At 46.7% G+C, this 21,498-nt stretch overlaps 1 protein-coding gene across 1 annotated transcript in view; it reads right to left on the bottom strand.

Annotated features, from left to right (window-relative positions):
- LOC126202710 (alpha-amylase 2-like) overlaps positions 1-21,498 on the bottom strand; it is a 170,207-nt gene that overhangs the window by 129,701 nt on the left and 19,008 nt on the right. The window contains exon 2 of the mRNA XM_049936891.1: positions 18,787-18,966. Within this exon, the coding sequence (XP_049792848.1) occupies positions 18,787-18,966 (180 nt within the window). The remainder of the gene's footprint in view (positions 1-18,786; positions 18,967-21,498) is intronic.

The raw sequence follows: 21,498 nt of genomic DNA, 5'->3' as shown, positions 1-21,498 counted from the left end.
TGATATTATTACGATGACTATGTGTATTATGCTGTTGCGGTATGTTTATGATCAATATGCTGATGCTATATGAGTTATTTGAGTATGCTAAGTATCTGTTATCATAAAATATTGAAGAAGTGTCGACGAATAAGGTAAGGAATAATGAGTAGTGGTTAGGGACAGGTTGTTGGAAACCAAGAATCGTACTTTAAGAGTTATGAAATGTATGTAAATGCGTGAATGTATTACAATGCCGACGAAAACTTTTTGGACACTGTTATATCAATAGGATTTTGTTTCTACAGATTTGTAATGCAAATTCTTGACCTGTGAAATATTTTTATACGAGACTGCCACTGTAGTGGAAACTGTTGTCGTAAATATTTCGGTAAGAAAGGTAAGTGACCTTGACGTAATGCGTCTTGAGCGGCCACCTGTGCCAGCCACCTGGAGAAACAGCCATTAGGTGAAAAAAAAAGAGGCCATTAACCTCGCTATTGACATTCCTTTGTAGAAAGCATCGCAAATACGACACGCTCATTACTTGGAAACATATGATTACTCGTATTTTGTGCTACTTACTGAAATGCTTATGAATTGATGGGAAATATTCGTAAAACTGCACACCTGATTAAGACAAGTGTCTTTCTACGAGAGTTGAGAGAATTTCTACTAACTTATGAAATGTCACATGACTATTGAATGATATTCTTATGCTTTGCTTTTCATAGTTGCTTATTTCATTTGATATCTAGTTTCCAGCTGTGTTGCAGCATTGCTTTTATAAAATAAAATGCATTTGCTAATGTGAACACTTTCTGTCAACAGATCTATTAAATAATAATTTTGTAATCCACATTCTTAAAAAAAAAAAGGAGCTCTTGGAATGGAAAGAACAATAAGAAGGGACTAATAACAGTAACTGCATATATAATTTTCTTTTCGAGTACTTGGTAATTTTTGTAGAATTAGTTTTTGTGGTGCACCACTTCAATTACATAGACATTAAGATGTGAATATACATTTCCCTTGTCTGCATTGTTGTCTTTACTGTAATATTTTTCTGCTTGAGCTATGTCATGTTTAGATATAAGTTTTTTTTATTTTTTTGCTGCTGCTGGTTGCCAGGCATAATGTTACTGAATTTGACTTTGTATTACGCTGTTAAGCCAGTTTTACTACGCATTTATATTTCTTGTTTGCTGCTCATTGCCTTATGTTAGTTGTAATTTATGCTGCTTGCTTTGCCTTTTGTATTTTTTATCATTGCTGTTTGTGTTAATTGTTTTGTGCTGCTGCATTGCCTCGTTCCTTAGTTTAGCATCTGAGCTCAGTAGATTTAAGTTAGCTTAAGAGGGGGTAGACTATATAAGAGAATGAGTTGCGATGAATTGGAAGAAATGCATTGAGAAGTCATACGAAAAAAGTACAGAAAGCAGGTATAGATAGGACTTTTGGAAATAATGAGGAACGAAGGGAGATCTCCGAGAAGTAAAGAAAGTTTTGTTTGCAAAATACTGCAGTAAAACAAACCCTGTCCTTTCCTTGTATTATTCCGCTATATGTTTGTGTACCCTTGTGTATTTATGTTTTTCCTGTATTTATATGTTTATCTGATAAGACTTATGTTGTAGAATGTTTCTAATACTCAGCTACATAAACTATGATGAGGAATACTGTTATCCTCAAACATAATTTGCATTGATAATATGTTATTTACTTTCTAAAGATGCTTAGACATTATTTATTCTGTTTTGTTTTAATGCTCATGTGTGAAGTTGATGTTTCGAAAGTTATTCTGATTTTTTATGTATGTACTCATGTCATAATTCCTGTAACACTGAGGTATATGTTATTTCGATTCTTTTGTAAAGCCTGTACTACAAATGTTATCTGTATTGTTATGTTCTTTAATGATGTACTTTGTACCTTTGTTATTGTATTTTTATGTTAGCAAATTGTAATTGTTACCAGTTCTTCAAATTAAGTATCATTTCACTGCACACGTTTCTGTTGGTCATAGTATATGGACAATATGTGACAAGTAGGGACTGTTAGTGTTTGCACGTGTGTTAATAATTCAGCAAGGGACTGGATAACAGCATTGCTGGTTCTAAGGACAATTCCAAAAACTTTGTGAGTGCACAAGTGGTGGTTATGGACTTGCTATATTATCCGCAATACTCTTCAATGGTGATTGTGCACCTGCACAGTCACAACAGATGGCTGCTGGTCATCTCTACGAGGACTACAGTGGGTCTGCATCTTTGATGACCCACCAATACCACAATCTCTACCAGGACTACAGTGGGTCTACTCTGTGATGACCTACCTACCAATGTTCTTCAAAACGTCGACTGACTCTGCTGTGGGTTTACTCTGTTGTGGCCCATTACCTGTCTGCATGTCGAGTCAGCACTGTCTTTCCGTTGGAAGGACAACACTACTTCTTCAAGATTGCATGGAAATCCACTACTTCCGTGTGCATTTTCTTTTACTGCTCAGACTTTGAGAAAAACACTGCATTGTTATTGTGATGAATGATCAGGACTGTCTTTATGGACTGTGAGAAAATTTTAGCTTTTGACCAACATTGTATCAATAGGTGTGTGCATTTGATATCTTTGTTATTGTAATTATGAAAAATTTTATCAAATCATTATTGGGCACTGTCCAAAACAATTTGTAAAATTTTTTGTGGGTAGCATGGGTGCTATGTAAGTAGGCTGTTTAGGTTTTTTTTTTATTGGTAACGCCACCTCTGTATGAAAATCACTGGTTGTGCTGTGTGCAGTCTGTGGCTGCTTTGCATTGTAGTGTTAGGCAGCTGGCTGTGAACAGCGCGTAGCGTTGCGCAGTTGGAGGTGAGCCGCCAGCAGTGGTGGATGTGGGGAGAGAGATGGCGGAGTTTTGAAATTTGTCATGAACTGCTATATATATTATGAGGTAAACACATTGGTTGTTCTCTATCAAAATCTTTCATTTGCTAACTATGCCTATCAGTAGTTAGTGCCTTCAGTACTTTGAATCTTTTATTTAGCTGGCAGTAGTGGCGCTCGCTGCATTGCAGTAGCTTGAGTAGCGAAGATTTTTGTGAGGTAAGTGATTTGTGAAAGGTATAGTTTAATGTTAGTCAGGGCCATTCTTTTGTAGGGATTTTTGAAAGTCAGATTGCGTTGCGCAAAAAATATCGTGTATCAGTTTAAGCACAGTCACGTGCATAAATTCTTCAAAAGGGGACGTTTCAACATTCATGAGGCTGCCCGCTGCCAATCCATAGCGATTGATCCATTGTATCACCGAGCGTACCTCGTCACCAGAGCGTACAAGTAATAGAAGGTCATCGGCATATATCCTGCAGTGAAAGGTGTGATCCCTCAATGACATGCCCGAGAGCCTGTTTTTCAACCCTCCGACAAGTGGTTCGAGTGCGATCGCGTAAAGGATCATGGAGAGTGGGCATCCTTGGCGAACTGACCGTCGGATCGGAAAGGGACCAGCAATCCGTCCATTCACCAGCACACGGGATGCAGCTCCACGGAAAAGGCGCTGAAAGATGTCGAGAAAGTCAGGCGGGAAGCCCATGCGGGCCATAACGGACAGAAGGAACTTGTGGTGAACTCTGTAGAAGGCGTGGTCGAAATCAATGGGGATCAGAGCAGCTGGAAGGCGACAGGATGTGGCGAGGGCTATTAAATCCCTGCATTCGCTGGTTGCGGTTTGCATGTTGGTCACTCCGCCCTGTGTCGTTTGCTCCATGGAGAGGAGTAGGGGCAGAACCTTCTTTATGCGGCTGCCGAGTAGTCGGGCGAAGATTTTATAGTCCGAGTTTAGCATTGTAATTGGCCTGTAGTCCTCGACCGTCCGACCTCTGGAAGGCTTGTGTATCGGTATAAGGAGCCCTTTCACGAATGCTGGTGGCACGTGGGAACCGGGGGACATCAGTTCTTGGTACAGGATGATCCATCGGGGCATCATTAGATCGCGGAAAGTCCGATAAAACTCGAGAGGCAGTCCGTCTGGCCCGGGAGATTTGTAGAGGGCTCCCTTGTTAAGCGCGTCCTCGATGTCGTCCCGTGTAAGTCCAGCTAACAGCGTCGCCGCTGCTGCATTGTCTAGGGTGTGCGACACATGCGGCGGTATGTCGTGATCGTCCGCTTCCTCTGTATTCACCTCGTCGTAAAACTGGCGATTGTGATCCGCAAAGGCTTCTGTAACCGCCGCCTGAGTCATGAAGACCCTACCACCTGGCAATACGAGGTCCGTGATCAGCTGCTGTCGGCGTCGGCGGCTGTCGAGCACGATGTGATGCATAGACGGGTTTTCTCCTTCCGCTCGGTCTTGACGTCGCGATCGCACAACGACCCCCTCCAAACGTTTCCTCGTAAGAGACAGTATTTTACCTTTAATTCGGCGGCTTTCCATTTGTCGGTTTGGAGATGGTGGTTGGCTGGCGAGTTCGCGGAGCATCGTGTAATAAAAGTCCAATGTGTGACGATGCCAAGCTGCGATATCTTTTCCGAATTGTGTTAGCACACGCCGAAACGCTGGTTTTGCACATTCCACCCACCATGCTAGAATCGAAGAGTATCGGGGAAGACGACGTTCGCAATCCATCCATGTGTTGGCGATAATCTGACGGCATTCCGGGGCTTGAAGATGTGCCACATTCAGCTTCCAGGGTCCTCGGCTGTGCCATATCCGCTGCTGCTGTAGAGTGAGTGTGCATATGAAAGCGCTATGATCGGAGAAGGCAAGCTGCCAACGTTCGGCGTCCAGTACTCCCGTCGCTAGAGCTCGTGAGACATAAATGCGGTCTAGGCGACTTGCTGAGTGACTAGTACGGTATGTCGGCCCGGGACCGTCACCGTGCACTGTCTCCCACGTGTCGGTGAGAAGCAGATCTCGAACCAGGAGCCGAAGTTCTTGACAAGTCGAGAAATGTGGGACTTGGTCTTTGGGGTGGAGCACACAGTTAAAGTCGCCGCTGAAGATACACTCCTGGAAATTGAAATAAGAACACCGTGAATTCATTGTCCCAGGAAGGGGAAACTTTATTGACACATTCCTGGGGTCAGATACATCACATGATCACACTGACAGAACCACAGGCACATAGACACAGGCAACAGAGCATGCACAATGTCGGCACTAGTACAGTGTATATCCACCTTTCGCAGCAATGCAGGCTGCTATTCTCCCATGGAGACGATCGTAGAGATGCTGGATGTAGTCCTGTGGAACGGCTTGCCATGCCATTTCCACCTGGCGCCTCAGTTGGACCAGCGTTCGTGCTGGACGTGCAGACCGCGTGAGACGACGCTTCATCCAGTCCCAAACATGCTCAATAGGGGACAGATCCGGAGATCTTGCTGGCCAGGGTAGTTGACTTACACCTTCTAGAGCACGTTGGTGGCACGGGATACATGCGGACGTGCATTGTCCTGTTGGAACAGCAAGTTCCCTTGCCGGTCTAGGAATGGTAGAAAGATGGGTTCGATGACGGTTTGGATGTACCGTGCACTATTCAGTGTCCCCTCGACGATCACCAGTGGTGTACGGCCAGTGTAGGAGATCGCTCCCCACACCATGATGCCGGGTGTTGGCCCTGTGTGCCTCGGTCGTATGCAGTCCTGATTGTGGCGCTCACCTGCACGGCGCCAAACACGCATACGACCATCATTGGCACCAAGGCAGAAGCGACTCTCATCGCTGAAGACGACACGTCTCCATTCGTCCCTCCATTCACGCCTGTCGCGACACCACTGGAGGCGGGCTGCACGATGTTGGGGCGTGAGCGGAAGACGGCCTAACGGTGTGCGAGACCGTAGCCCAGCTTCATGGAGACGGTTGCGAATGGTCCTCGCCGATACCCCAGGAGCAACAGTGTCCCTAATTTGCTGGGAAGTGGCGGTGCGGTCCCCTACGGCACTGCGTAGGATCCTACGGTCTTGGCGTGCATCCGTGCGTCGCTACGGTCCGGTCCCAGGTCGACGGGCACGTGCACCTTCCGCCGACCACTGGCGACAACATCGATGTACTGTGGAGACCTCACGCCCCACGTGTTGAGCAATTCGGCGGTACGTCCACCCGGCCTCCCGCATGCCCACTATACGCCCTCGCTCAAAGTCCGTCAACTGCACATACGGTTCACGTCCACGCTGTCGCGGCATGCTACCAGTGTTAAAGACTGCGATGGAGCTCCGTATGCCACGGCAAACTGGCTGACACTGACGGCGGCGGTGCACAAATGCTGCGCAGCTAGCGCCATTCGACGGCCAACACCGCGGTTCCTGGTGTGTCCGCTGTGCCGTGCGTGTGATCATTGCTTGTACAGCCCTCTCGCAGTGTCCGGAGCAAGTATGGTGGGTCTGACACACCGGTGTCAATGTGTTCTTTTTTCCATTTCCAGGAGTGTATATTGATCAACGCGGCTGATAAAGAGGGGGGCAATATCCTCCGAGTAGAACAGCGATCGTTCGCGGCGTTGGTCAGTTCCTGATGGAGCGTAAATGTTAATGATGCGCGTGTCCAGTGCTGTGATCGCCAGCCCCCTTCCTGACGGAAGGTAAGTCACGCCTTCGATGGCAATTCCGTCGCGCACTAGTATTGCCGTACCGCTGCCATTTCGGTCCGCCGGTGACATATATGTCGCATAACCGTAGAAAGCGGGGAGGGCCGCTATATACACTTCTTGCAACAGGGCAATGTCAACATCCGAAGAACGAAGCATCTCACACAGCAACTGGAGCTTCACTGCCGTTTGTATCGTGTTGAGGCTAAGCGTGGCGATACGATAAGCTTGTTGCCGAACCGCAGGTGTCAAGTTATCCATTAAGACTGGAATTACCTGTGACGCTTCTGACTGTATTGACACCTCCACATCCCCCCCAAATCTAACCTGCAGTCCTGTCTAGAGACCCGACGCCAATGGCGTGGGCCCTGTTGGCGTAACGTGCATGGTGCCGTCGTCGTCGTGGTCATCCACCAACGTCGGGGAACTCAAAGCAAGATCGGCTTCCCTAGCTTCCTCAGGACACGGCATAGGTGCTTGTACTCCAGAAGGTGGTGGGCGGTATCTGTCCTGCATATCGGCCTCCGATTTTGCCACTGTAGATATGTGTGGTTTTTCCTCAGTTCCGTTCGGTGGTGCCACACTGCAGCAAATGGCGCCTGCCTCTGTGGTAGCGTCGTCATTGAAGGTGGAGTCGTCGTCCTCTGGAGGCTGTGTCGCATCCCGTTCGGAAGTTGCTCTACGCCTCCGCTTTCGTCGCTTCGGAGAGCGTTGCTTCCTGGTGTGTCCTTCTGTGTCAGACGACGGCAAAGATTCACGACGTTCCGGCACAAAGGCAGCCGTAGACACAATAAGCGAGTCTACGGCCATGCTATCGTCATGTATGTTGTTATCCGTCGACGGAGGCGGCGGCATCGGAGTTGAATCCGTAGCTGGTGGAACGGGTGTGTCGTCATCGCCCTGTATTGTAGGATGGAGCCGCGACCCAACAGTGGATGTCGGCTGTCGTGGTGAAGTGGTAGCTGTCGTGAGGGCTGCTGCATAAGTCACGGGAAGCAGCGTCGGCTGCGATGGCGGGTCCGCGTCAGCCGGCGGCAGTCGAGTGATGCGACGTTGGATACTTTCGGATCTGAGGTGTCCCTCCTTCCCACAACCAGAGCAGGTCTTCGGTTGCCCATCGTAGATAACGATAGCACGGCAGCCACCGATATTCAGATATGAAGGTACATGTCTTTTAAGTTCTGTTCGGACCTGGCGGACTCCGTTCAGCACCGGATATGCCTGGAATTGCACCGTGCCGTATGGGCGCAGCGCTGTCACGACGTCCTCCGCGGGTAGTTCGAAAGGAAGTTCGAAAAGTCTGATCGTACGAAGTCCCATGCCAGAATAATCGACGTGCACAGTCCCCACATTGCCATCAGCATGGCAGAAACGGAGGCCCTGTTTCGTTTCCCGAAGGATCCGTTCACATGCTGCGTCATTGATGTTCTTGACATATACGATACTACTCACAATGGACAAGTGAATGCCGAGAATGTCGGTCGCCGGGATTTTAACTTCTTCTCGTAGAAATTGTTCGACTTCGAGTGCTTTGGGCCGTGCAAATTCGTTGCGGAACGTAAATTTGAGCGTCGATTTTCTGTATTGGTGCGCCATAGTGATCTATATGCTGAGTACGGCACGCGTGAAACTGCCGGGTACGATGTAAACAACACGTGCGCTCGCTCTGCGGCAGGAACACAAACAGCGCGTCCGCACCGCAGCACACCCAAAGGCCAACTCCCCACTCAGCAACCGGGGGAGGACGCTCGACCCATTGAAGTTGGTATAAACACGCCGTGTACACGGCTTTTCTTCCTTTCACGTCTGCGACGTTCGCCATGACTGTCTCAATGCAGGATCGCGCTCTGCTTGTAAAGCTGTATTACAAGAATGATTACTGTGCAGACGTTGCTCTACAGAAGTTTCGGGCACTGAAGGGTTTGAAAAAAAAAAACATTAGTTCGACGACTGCTGTGGGTCTGGAGAAAATTATTCGGAAATTCGAAAAGATAGGTTCTTTTGGTGTGCAACCTGGTAGAGAGAGGAAACTAATTGATTCGATGTCAGCGGAAGCAGTGGTCACAGCGATGCAGGAGGAGACGAGTGGTGGTGTGCAAACGTGTAGTGCATGGAGAACTGCCCGAACATTGGACACACCCATGAGCAAGTTCCGTAAAATCCTACGAAACATCCCTCTTTGCTATCCCTTCAAAGTTACGTGCACGAGTTGTTTCCTGTTGACCTGCCAGCAACAGACACATTTGCTTTATAATTTCCCGCTCGCGTGGAAGTGGACAATGATTGGCCGTGGAAGATGAAGCCTGCTTGCATCTGACAGGATATGTCATTACACATAATTGTCGTATATGGGCAACGGAAAATCCACACAAATCAACCAGTGCCCCTTCATCCTGAAAAGGTCACTACGTGGTGCAGGTTTATGGCATCATTTATCATATTGCCATTTTTTCAAGAGACAGGTGCTTCCGTTCCTGTTACCTGTACCGTCAGTGGTAAGCGCTATGAGTGTCTTTTGCGCAACCACGTCATTTCAGCTCTCCAACAGCGTGGATGTGTGGATGGGATCAATTTTATGCAAAATGGCGCACCTCCGCTCATTGCAAATCCCGTTAAGCAGCTACTGAAGCGCCATTTCGGTAATGCTAGAATTATCAGCCGCCATTTCTCTACAGCCTGGCCGTCCCGATCACCTGATCTTAATCCGTGTGGGTTGGGTTGTTTGGGGCAGAGACCCAACAGCGCGGTCATCTGTCTCACTGGATTACGGGAGGGTGGGGAAAGAAGTCGGCCGTGCCCTTTCAAAGGTGCCATCCCAACATTTGTCTGAAGCGATTTAGGGAACTCACTGAAAAAGTAGATCAGGATGGCCGAACGCGGGATTGAACCGTCGTCCTCCCGAATGCAAGTCCAGTGTGCTAACCACTGCACCACCTCGCTCGGTTAATCCGTGTGGCTTCTGGCTGTGGGGCTATCTGAAGGATGTTGTGATCAGTGTTCCGATAGCAAACTTGGCTGCACTGAAGGCACACATTGCGCAACGCATTCTGAACGTGACCCTGGAAACATTTCGATCACTTGTGGAACATGCTGTTTCTCGATATCAACTTGTTGCAGAAAACGGTGGACAGCATATTGACCATGTTTTGCACCAGTCACACTGAAATTAATAATCCGATTTGATTTTGATTGATGCTTTTTATGCGGTTTTTGGCCTCAGGACAATTAAAAACCGATTTTTCTCATCCAATGTGATATGACCTTGCCGTGGTAGATGGGCTTACGTAACTAACAGTATCGCACCTCTACACCTATGCACACTGAGCAGCACAGTTTGTTTAACGTCAAACGTACACCTTAGGCACTGTTGTATGATTCATTTGCCATTTGTAGTCGACCACTATTAAATTATGATGCTTACAGCGTCGTCTATTGCTACATTTTGTATCTATTTATTTTTCTTGTGCCGTACGTTTTCCCCCTCCTCTGACAATATTCCGTTGCAATTTGACTTCAGCTGACCAGTGGTGTTATTTCTACAGGGGTTTGAAAGTTTAACTTTAATTATAATCACCCTGTATTATTGTCCTCCGCACATTACAGCAGGCGGGACATAGTTCGTAACACTGTGAGATCACCATGAAGGGCAATGCATGCTCTGCAACGTGCTCCCCTACAGGCCACAAGGTTGGTACGGATTTCTTATGGTAGGGAGCCCCAATCCTCCACCAGCGCGGTTGGCGATTGCTGGATGGAGGTACTGCAATACATCTCCATCCATACTCCGCAAGCCACCTGACGGTGTGTTGCGGAGGGTACATTGAGTACCTCTATCAGTTCTCCCTTCTATTCCAGTCTCGTATTGTTCGTGGAAAGAAAGTTTGTTGGTATGCCTCTGTGTGGACTCTAATCTCTCTGATTTTATCCTCATGGTCTCTTCGCGAGATATACGTAGTAGGGAGCAATATACTGCATGACTCCTCGGTGAAGGTATGTTCTCGAAACTTCAACAAAAGCCCGTACAGAGCTACTGACCGTCTCTCTTGCAGAGTCTCCCACTGGAGTTAATCTATCATCTGCGTAACGCTTCCGCGATTACTAAATGATCCTGTAACGAAGCGCGCTGCTCTCCGTTGGATCTTCTCTATCTCTTCTATCAACCCTATCTGGTACGGATCCCACAATGCTGAGCAGTATTCAAGCAGTGGGCGAACAAGTGTACTCTAACCTACTTCCTTTGTTTTCAGACTGCATTTCCTTAGGATTCTTCCAATGAATCTCAGTCTGGCATCTGCTTTACCGACGATCAACTTTATATGATCATTCCATTTTAAATCACTCCTAATGCGTACTCCCAGATAATTTATGGAATTAACTGCTTCCAGTTGCTGACCTGCTATTTTGTAGCTAAATGATAAGGGAACTATCTTTCTATATATTCGCAGCACATTACATTTGTCTACATTGAGATTCAATTGCCATTCCCTGCACCATGCGTCAATTCGCTGCAGATCCTCCTGCATTTCAGTACAATTTTCCATTGTTACAACCTCTCGATACACCACAGCATCATCCGCAAAAAGCCTCAGTGAACTTCTGATGTCATCCACAAGGTCATTTATGTATATTGTGAATAGCAACAGTCTTACGACACTCACCTGCGGCACACCTGAAATCACTCTTACTACGGAAGTCTTCTCTCCATTGAGAATGACATGCTGTTTTCTGCTATCTAGGTACTCTTCAATCCAATCACACAATTGGTCTGATAGTCCATATGCTCTTACTTTGTTCATTAAACGACTGTGGGGAACTGTATTGAACGCCTTGCGGAAGTCAAGAAACACGGCATCTATCTGGGAACCCGTGTCTATGGCCCTCTGAGTGTCGTGGACGAATAGGGCGAGCTGGGTTTCACACGATCGTCTTTTTCGAAACCCATGCTGATTCCTGCAGAGTAGATTTCTAGTCTCCAGAAAAGTCATTATACTCGAACATAATACGTGTTCCAAAATTCTACACCTCCCCAAAGCATTCCTCACGTGCTCGATGGAATTCAAGTTCGGGGAACGGGCAGGCCAGTCCATTCGCCGAGTATCCTGTCGTTGCAAGGCGTCCTACACCTGCACAGTTCGATGTTGTCACGTATTGTTATCCATGAAAACTAAACGTCCCAATGCACTACTGAAACACACACATGGGGAGGGAGTGCAGTGTCAGTTAATTTGATCGGTGAGTGTACCATGTTCAAATATTTGGAGATCAGTACTCCCATGCAGCATCATGCCTCCGTACTATGTAACACCAGGACCACCAAACCGGTCAAGTTCCACAATGTTACTGCGTGCATAACTTGTTCCCACCTCTCGCCATATGCAGCTACGTCCAGAATCGCTACTCAGACTAAAGTGCACTCATCGGACAACAGCACGTGAACTCACTTCTCGTTGGTCCATTACCTGTGCTCTTGACACAATCGCGAACGTTCCCGCAAATGTGCGTATGTCAAGGGAACACAGTGTACTGGTCTTTGGGCAAAGAGACACCTCCATTTAGTCGCTGTGCCAGTGTGGAGCGTGAGGTTGCTTGCCTTGCGGTCCCGTTAATCACGGTTGCAATTGCACCCGCTGTTTGACGTGGGTCATCTCTTGCCTGTTGTACAGTGTAGCACTCATCTGCTGCCGTTGTTGATTGTGGTCGGCTACATCCTGTCCTTCAGGCACCAGTGCCTGTGGAACGCTCCCCCCCCCCCCCCCCTCCACCCTCCATGCAAATGGAACAATGCTGTGAGCAATCCCAAAGTCCAGGGCTACAATCGTTGCACATCGTCTTTCGTACAGTTTCCCGATGATTCTTCCCCCTGTGAAGTCATCCAAATGTTGTCTCCGTCGATGTTGTAATGAAGAACGCCGCCACAACTGTTTGATGATTGGCACCTACTGTCTTTTCCCGTTCCTTCAACAGACTCGAGATTTTGGGGCTATAGTCGCGTTGACCTCACGCCAAGTAACGTCCAACGTTCTGTGCACAACTGGGAGACATCTGGCAACTTGCTGTCTCAGTTTCATTCATTTCTACCGAGTTATTAATAACTTATATTACTTTATCTGCCTCGTCCTTGCGTTTTGCAGAGCATTCTATATTGCTTAACAAAGAAAGCGAAGCACCCAGAACACATGGTCGGATATTGTAATGGTACTTTGACTACCGCGCCTCCGTCAATACAAAGTTATGATGTACGATCGCGCATGCGGAAGAGCGCTGCGCCAGCGACCGATTTTTATAAATAATTTTGATCTTTTTTTTTTTACTTCTGCGTAGGTGTTTGTTTTTAACAACTAATTGGTGACTCTCTCTCTCTCTCTCTTGTCTTCATACGAAAGACGTGTATTTTTCGGCGCTGTGTTAAATATGCTTTTGAGTGGAAATTAAAATTATATTACGAAACGAAGTTGTTTCAATAGTGATTCGAAATGGTTATCGCCGAATTTGTAAATTGATCCTGACAGTGACAACTTGAAGAAGTTTTCAACAGACGGAGAAAAGTGAAAGACGGTTCGTCCTACAAGAGAATTAGGAGGACAGCCATGAATACTATATTGTAATTAGTACTGCGTTTCTAACAAGATTATAAGGTAAATTTCAACTAGTTTCTGATGCTATTTCCGTACAGTCGCTTTTTGTAGTGTTGCCGACCCGGTCTGCCATGCACGGTCAAATTACAGCACTATCTCAATCAATAATACGAAGTCCGCCTTATCCGTAATTATTCCATCAAAATTCAAAACCCAATCAGATTTTCTATTTTGTATTTTCACGGCAGAACTCCGAGGAAAGGAAACACTACAATATCAATGTAGCTTCATACACGTACATATCGTCGGCGGGAACGTAAACGGTTAGGGTTAAAATCCTTTGTGGCTGGTAAAACGACCACTGAAGTGCATTAGTACTGTTCGTGTTTAGTGCTGGTAGTAGCCCTGTTGGGGGAATATAAGGGCCATGAACAGCGTCAGATGCTGAATGATCACTGTGAATGACATGAAGATGCTACGTACTCATGTCAGACAGCGTTACCAGAGTTTGAAAGGCGCTTCATTGTGGTACTCCATTTGTCCAGTTGGTGGAATTGTGCAAATCCAGATTTGTGCGAAAACCGGATGTGATAGTGGCCCAGTGTTGGACTACATGGTGCGTGTAGGCAGGTATAGTCGCCATGCTGTGCACCTAGCTCACTGTAACCCCTTCACATATGCGCCTGCCATCCGAGAACAAGCAATGGACTCCCCGCAACATTCTCTGCCATCTTGCACCAGTGGTTGGAGACTAGCAGCAGCCGGACTAAGGAATTACTGTCCAGCGCGAAGACTGCTGTTACCAACGGCAACACTAACGGTTTCATTTGGAGTCGTGCCGTGACTCGGAAGTATGGACTGTTGATCAATGGCATCGTGCTGCGTTCAGTGATGAATTGTGATTCTGCATCACCCCGGGTGACCAGCGTTGGCAAGTGTTGCGGCGACCTGGGAAGAGGTCCTATTGTTCCAATGTTTTGGATAGTCTCAACGGTGTTACTGCTGGCGTCATGTTGTAGGAAGCCATGGGATAAGACTTCAAGTCACAGCTGGCAGAGACCAAAGGAACTCTGATGGCACAACAGTATGTCACAGTCCACCTACTTCCTCCCGTGTTACCGCCCATGCGACAATACTGAAGTGCCATATTCAACTGGACAACGCTGATCCACACATGGCATGTGCCTCAATGAACTGTCGGCGTGATACTGAATTACCCCTGTGATAAACAACATCCGGAGATCTGTCCCCAGCGGAACATGTTAGGACCAGCTCGGACGTCAACTCCATCCCAGTGTCAGTACCCAAGAATCAACAGCTGTGGGCCAAGTTCCCTCAGGAGAGGATAGAACGCTTTTATGCCACCTTATCAATCGATTCAGTACTTGCATTGAGGCCAGAGGAGGTGCAACGTCAAACCGATAAGTGGGCTCACAATGCCAAGTTCTATGTAAATCTGATTCGATTTTGTAATCAGTGAAATGACATCACATACCTTCCAGTGCCGCGAAGTTTGGTTTTGTTTCCATTCCCGTTCTGGATGCTTCATTTTTTTCTCAGGCTGTTTCGAAAGATCGACAAGGCTGTTTGCAGATGATGCTGTTGTATAGAGAGAAGTCGCAAAGCTAAAATATTATAACGAAATCCGGGAAGAATTGTAGACAATCAACCCGTGCTGCAGATATTGTTATTTGGCTCTCAAGAAAAACCATTGTAACGAAATGCATAAATGAGCGACAAGATCAGTTATTGCGTGATCACTCGATTACCGAACAATCACTGAAAGCAGTTGCAGCCACGAAATATCTGCGAAATTTGGAAAGTAGTGGTAAATTCCTATGGGACCAAACTGCTGAGATCATCAGCCCCTAAGCTTACACACAACTTAATCTAACTTAAACTAACTTACGCTAAGGACGACACACACACACACATATCAGAGGGAGGACTTGACCCTCCGACGGAGGGAGCCGCGTGAACCGTGGCAAGGCGCCCTACACCAGGCGGCTACCCCGCACGGTGAAATATCTGCGAGCATGCATACACAGCTATTTGAAATGGAACGACCACATAAAACTCATCACAGGAAAGGCTGACGCCAGACTAAGTGTCATTAGAATATCCTCAGACAGTGTAGTCTACTGAAGAAGGAGGTGGCATACAACATCTGCGTTGGACCGTTACTTGCGTATCGTCTGTGATGATGATATGATTGAAAGAAGAACCAGAGAATATTCAAAGAAGAGCAACTCGTTTCGTTACATACTCGTTTCGCAAACGCGAAAGCGTCACGGAAATGGTCAACCAATTCCAGTGGCAGACATTATAAGAGATACTTGGTGGATGCAGAATATTTTACTGTTAAAATTCGGTGAGCGCTATTTCTTAGGACATTCAACTAATATACAGGGTGCCCCAAAAGTCAATTAACATTTGAGAATGGACCAATTCGCGGAATAATGGAGGTAGAAAGGTACAAAGTGACATGCATACCTGAAATGACATGGGGTTTTATTGAAACCAAAAACGAGTGCAAAAAGTGACCAACGTATGACGCTGTACAGCAACACGTGAGTAGTGCCGCATGAGAATCGTGTATAAAATGCGCTGTAGTGAGAGAGGGAGACAGCTCATCTCTAGTCTGCCTGATGAACACCTGCTCGAAGGTACGACTTTCATGCAAGATTGCGCTTCAACCCATACTGCTACGTATGTGAAAGATCTCTTGCGCAAATCGTTTGGTGATGGTCGTGTGCTGAGCCGCTACGTCCGTCATGATTGGTCTCCCCGATCCCCATACCTCAATCTGTGGAGTTATCGGTTTTGGTGTTACCTGAAGTCACAAGTCTACCGCTCTCGTCCGACCTCACCATGGATGCTAAAAATCCACATTCGATAGCAGTTTCTCACCATACCTATTGATATGTTGTACAGCACTGTACATAACATTGTCTCTTGACTACAGGTACTGTTGATGACAGCCGAAATGTTGACCATTTGTTATGAAGAACATCGTCTTTGCTAAAGCGCGGGGTAGCCGCGTGGGCTAGCGTGCCTTGTCACGGTCCGCGCGGCTCCCTCCGTCTGAGGTTCGAGTCCTCCCTAGGGCATGGCTGTGCGTGTTGTCCTTAGCATAAGTCAATTTAAGTTAAATTAAGTAGTGGGTACGCTTAGGGACCGATGATCTCAGCAGTTTGGTCCCATAAGACCTTACCACAAATTTTCATTTTGCTAAAAATCAGTTATTATGCTAATTATTGATTTTGTATCATATGAAGCGCCATCTGTTGTTCCATAAACACCCATATCATTTCAAGCATGTGCGTCAATTTTTAACACACTACCTACATTACTGCACAAAGTATTGAATTTTAAAATGTTAACGGACTTTTGAGTCATCCTGTATTACTTCCAATGTATATCCCGAGTAATGAGAATGAAGGTAAATTAGAGTGTTCCGAGCACACGAAGAATCTTACCAACAATCAATCTTGCCCGGTGGTCGGCCGCGGTGACCGAGCGGTTCTAGGCGCTTCAGTCCAGAACCCCGCGGGTGCTACGGTCGCAGGTTCGAATCCTGCCTAGTGACTGGATGTGTGTGGTGATGTCCTTAGGTTAGTTAGGTTTAAGTAGTTCTAAGTATAGGGGACTAATGACCTCAGATGTTAAGTCCTATAGTGCTTAGAGCCATTTTAACCATTTCTTTTTAATCTTGCCCTGTAACATTTGCTACTGAGACATAAAAAGGAAAGGAGGGATGGGGGGGGGGGAGGAGGTGGACTGAGGGCATATTCAAAATGCCGTCCGCTTTGAGCATTCTTGCGGAATCTAGATGTAGAGTCAGGTTCGAAGGCATCCTCAGAACTCGTGTTGCCTCATGGTTGAGGTGAATGTTCGCGATAAGCAGAACATCAGGGCTCGATTACAGAATTTCATTCATCCAATGTATGCCAGCTTCTGCATTTCTGAACGGTTTTCACTTCCGTTCAAGCCTTTGCCTCTTCATTGATCTCATCCCAATTGAGTACATACACTACTGGCCATTAAAATTGATACACCACGAAGATGGCGTGCTACAGACGCGAAATTTAACCGACAGGAAGAAGATGCTGTGATATGCAAATGATTAGCTTTTCAGAGCATTCACACAAGCTTGACGCCGGTGGCGACACCTACAACGTGCTGATATGAGGAAAGTTTCCAACCGGTTTCTCATACACAAACAACAGTTGACCGGCGTTGCCTGGTGAAACGTTGTTGTGATGCCCCTGTAAGGAGGAGAAATGCGTACCATCCCGTTTCCGACTTTGATAAAGGTCGGATTGTAGCCTATCGCGATCGCGGTTTATCGTATCGCGACATTGCTGCTCGCGTTGGTCGAGATCCAATGACTGTTAGCAGAATATGGAATCGGTGGGTTCAGGAGGGTAATACGGCACGCCGTCTAGGATCCCAACGGCCTCGTATCACTAGCAGTCGAGATGACAGGCATCTTATCCGCATGGCTGTAACGGATCGTGCAGCCACGTTTAGAGCCCTGAGTCAACAGATGGGGACGTTTGTAAGACAACAACCGTCTGCACGAACAGTTCGACGACGCTTGCAGCAGCACGGACTATCAGCTCGGAGACCATGTCTACGGTTACCCGTGACGCTGCATCACAGACAGGAGCGCCTGCGATGGTGTACTCAACGGAGAACCTGGGTGCACGTTGGCAAAACGTCATTTTTTCGGATGAATCCAGGTTCCGTTTACAGCATCATGATGGTCGCATCCGTGTTTGGCGACATCGCAGTGAACGCACATTGGAAGCGTGTATTCGTCATCGCCATACTGGCGTATCACCCGGAGTGATGGTATGGGGTGCCATTGGTTACACGTCTCGGTCACCTCTTGTTGGCATTGACGGCACTTTGAACAGTGGACGTTACATTTCAGATGTGTTACGACCCGTGGCTCTACCCTTCATTCGATCCCTGCGAGACCCTGCATTTCAGCAGAATAATGCATGACCGCGTGTTGCAGGTCCTGTACGGGCCTTTCTGGATACAGAAGATGTTCGACTGCTGCCCTGGCCAGCACATTCTCCAGATCTCTCACCAATTGAAAACGTCCGGTCAATGGTGGCCGAGCAACTGGCTCGTCACAATACGCTAGTCACTACTCTTGATGAACTGTGGTATCGTGTTGAAGCTGCATGCGCAGCTGTACCTGTACACGCCATCCAAGCTCTGTTTGACTGAATGCCCAGACGTATCAAGGCCGTTATTACGGCCAGAGTTGGTTGTTCTGGGTACTGATTTCTCAGGATCTATGCACCCAAATTGCGTGAAAATGTGATCACATGTCAGTTTTAGTATATTTGTCCAATGAATACCCGTTTATCATGTGCATTTCTTCTTGGTGTAGCAATTTTAATGTATATTTCATTGCAGTGAACTTATTTCAATTGGTTCGATGTAATAATTTGTAGTATAAAAACGGCTAAAGCTGAGACCCCGCGAGGGCAATGCTGGGAGTAGTGGAATAGACAGAATCATTTATAGTCGCTCGCGTCAGCCACAGCAGCGAGTGCCAGCTTGAACTCGGACACTATTTTGGAGTTGTTGGGGCATCGGAAAACGCGCGCACGAACGGCTGTCCTCGCGACGCACCTGCACAGCAGTGTAGCCCCAGTGCGGAAGGAACTGCTCGCACTCCCTGGCGATGTCGGTGAACTTCCACTCCAGCAGATGGACGATGGTCGCTGCCGCCTGCAGTGGCAGCAGCCCGAGCAGTGCCGGGAACACAGCCAACGCCGCCACGGTCCCCAGCATGACGCGCACGAACTCCCTCTATGGGGGAGGAGGCCTGTTTTGAGCCAGCCGGCGGAAGCCGCAGCTTCACACGAGCATCGCACTGTGACAAGCACCCAGTTCCGCTTCCTCAGTCTGAGCGGTTGTGAATGCGCCGGCGGCTGATGATGGCTGCGCTAATGGGAATGGAATGCAGTCGCAGCACCGAGTTACGGGGAACAAATTCGGCGGAGACACGCAGTAGGGTTGTCGCTTGTGAAACTCACAGGTGCACTGCGCACAATTTTCCGGTAAGCCTATTCAATCCAGCATTTGACCTTCTGTACACTACGTCATACTGGCCAGAGCCCACAATTGAGTATTGCCGGCAAATAAGTTTGAGGCACTAGAGTTACAAGACTTGACTCCTGCCGGCAACCCCTAATCTTTCCGTAGCAGACCTGAGTAACTTCGCGCTTTGTTGAGAAACAGGTTCGCATTCAGTTGACGGCAGTTCAAACTGTTGTACAGCCATCCCAAACTAGGTGTTACGCGATTTCTGTAAATCATTTAAGATAGATTTCACGGATGTAGCGCCGGCCGTGGTGTCCGAGTGGTTCTAGGCGTTTGAAACCGGAACCGCGCGACTGCTACGGTCGCAGGTTCGAATCCTGCCTCGGGCATGGATGTGTGTGATGTCTGTAGGTTATTTAGGTTTAAGTAGTTCTAAGTTCTAGGGGACTGATGACCTCAGATGTTAAGTCCCATAGTGCTCAGAGCCATTTGAACCATTTTTGAACGCATGTAGCTTAAACAGGACGTGACGTTTGGAAGGTAGGAGGCGAGGTACCGACGGAAGTAAAGCTGTGAGGACGGGACGTGAGTCGTGCTTGGGTAGCTCAGTTGGTGCCGGCACGGTAGCTCAGCGTGCTCGGTCACAGGGTTAGCCGCCCTCTGTAATAAAAAAACTGAGTTAATAGATCAACAACGAACTTAAAAGGGTGTCTTACGACGTCCGCCCCGATCATATACAACGAAAGAAAAACGAACAAAATGAAATTAAAAAAAAAAAAAAAAAAAAAAAAAAAAAGTTGGTAGAGCACTTGCCCGCGAAAGGCAAAAGTCCCGAGTTCGAGTCTCGGTCTGGCACATAGTTTTAATCTACCATGAAGTTTCAGGACGTGTCGTATTTTCTGCTCTGATCTGAGCATGTACTTTGTCTGTAATGACTCCGTTGTCGATAGAATGTGAAACGCTAACCTTTGTTTCTTCTATATCAGAATGCAAGGCAACCCCAAGTGATGAACCGTTTCTATGAATAAGGATTGCAGTTGAAATGCACGCAGCCCAAGTGGCACGATGATATAAGTCACTAGATTTTTATTTCTTTACATTTCTCATATCTCCTTGCTTCTGCCACTGACAATGACAGGGTAAACATTGATTAGGATTGGACAGACACGATCATGAGTTCACTGCTGACCATTACAGTTGCAACACCAGAAAGGATAGCAAACTACGTAATTTTAAATATTGTACATACACTCTACTATCTGAGTGTCCGCTGCTTGTCTCTGGTAGACTGCATAGTCTGCACATATTTTCTTCAATTTTGGATTTTCTTTCATCGAATTTGTATTAGTTTGCTGCATAAGTTCGTTGCGTTCCGGTTACGTATGTTGCTATTCCATTGCTATGAGTTTATTTATTGACAGTCACCTTTTATTTGTAGGTCACTGTTGCTGTCCCAATTTACATATTGTCATTTTGTCATTTGGAGATAGTGAGTTGAGTTGTAGACGCTACAAAATGGAGTGCCAAGTGAAGAAATCGTAACATTTCCGACATATTCTTCTATTTGAGTTCAGTAGCGGGGTCAACACAGTTGAGGCAGCCAGTAACGTTAACGCTCTGTATTGGGATAATACCCTTGTACAGAGCACGGTAAGGAAATGGTAGTCTCGTTTTAAGGAGGATAGTTTTGACTTTAGTGGACTCTCCATGTTCTGAACAAACTACAGATCAGAATTGCAAACAGTTAAACAAGGTGTGCCGCAAGAGTCGGTGCTTGGGCCAATACTATTTATACTCTATGTAAATGACTTTCCTCGCTATATAAATCAGAAACTTATAATGTATGCTGATGACATAACACTCATTTGCACAGCTGACACAAAGGAGGAGCTTGAGAAGGAAGCACTCCTGAATATCGAAAATGCAAATCTGTGGATGATAAAGTCCTCAGATCAATGTATTATCGACTTGTCTTCCCACATTTGTCTTATTCAGTTCATATATGGGGAAGAAAAAGCTGGCTACTTAAAAAGAATATTCACAATTCAGAAAACGGCAGTGAGATGCATTGCAAAAATACCACCAAGACAGACCTGTAGGCAAGCTTTTGTACACTATAATATTATGACAGTATATTCACTGTACATATACCAAAGCATAATGGCGGTTAGGTCAAGCGATAAACACCTCCTAAATAAAGATGTACACAAACACGGTACAAGAGGAAATGAATATTACTACATGATAAACAGAAATCTAAAACTGTCTATGACTGCCCCTAAAGAAGCAGGCAAAAGG

This window comes from Schistocerca nitens, chromosome 1 (genome assembly GCF_023898315.1).
Source record: "Schistocerca nitens isolate TAMUIC-IGC-003100 chromosome 1, iqSchNite1.1, whole genome shotgun sequence".
NCBI lineage: Eukaryota > Metazoa > Arthropoda > Insecta > Orthoptera > Acrididae > Schistocerca > Schistocerca nitens.
Note: the sequence above shows the minus strand (reverse complement) of the source record. Positions and strands in the feature narration are given on the sequence as shown.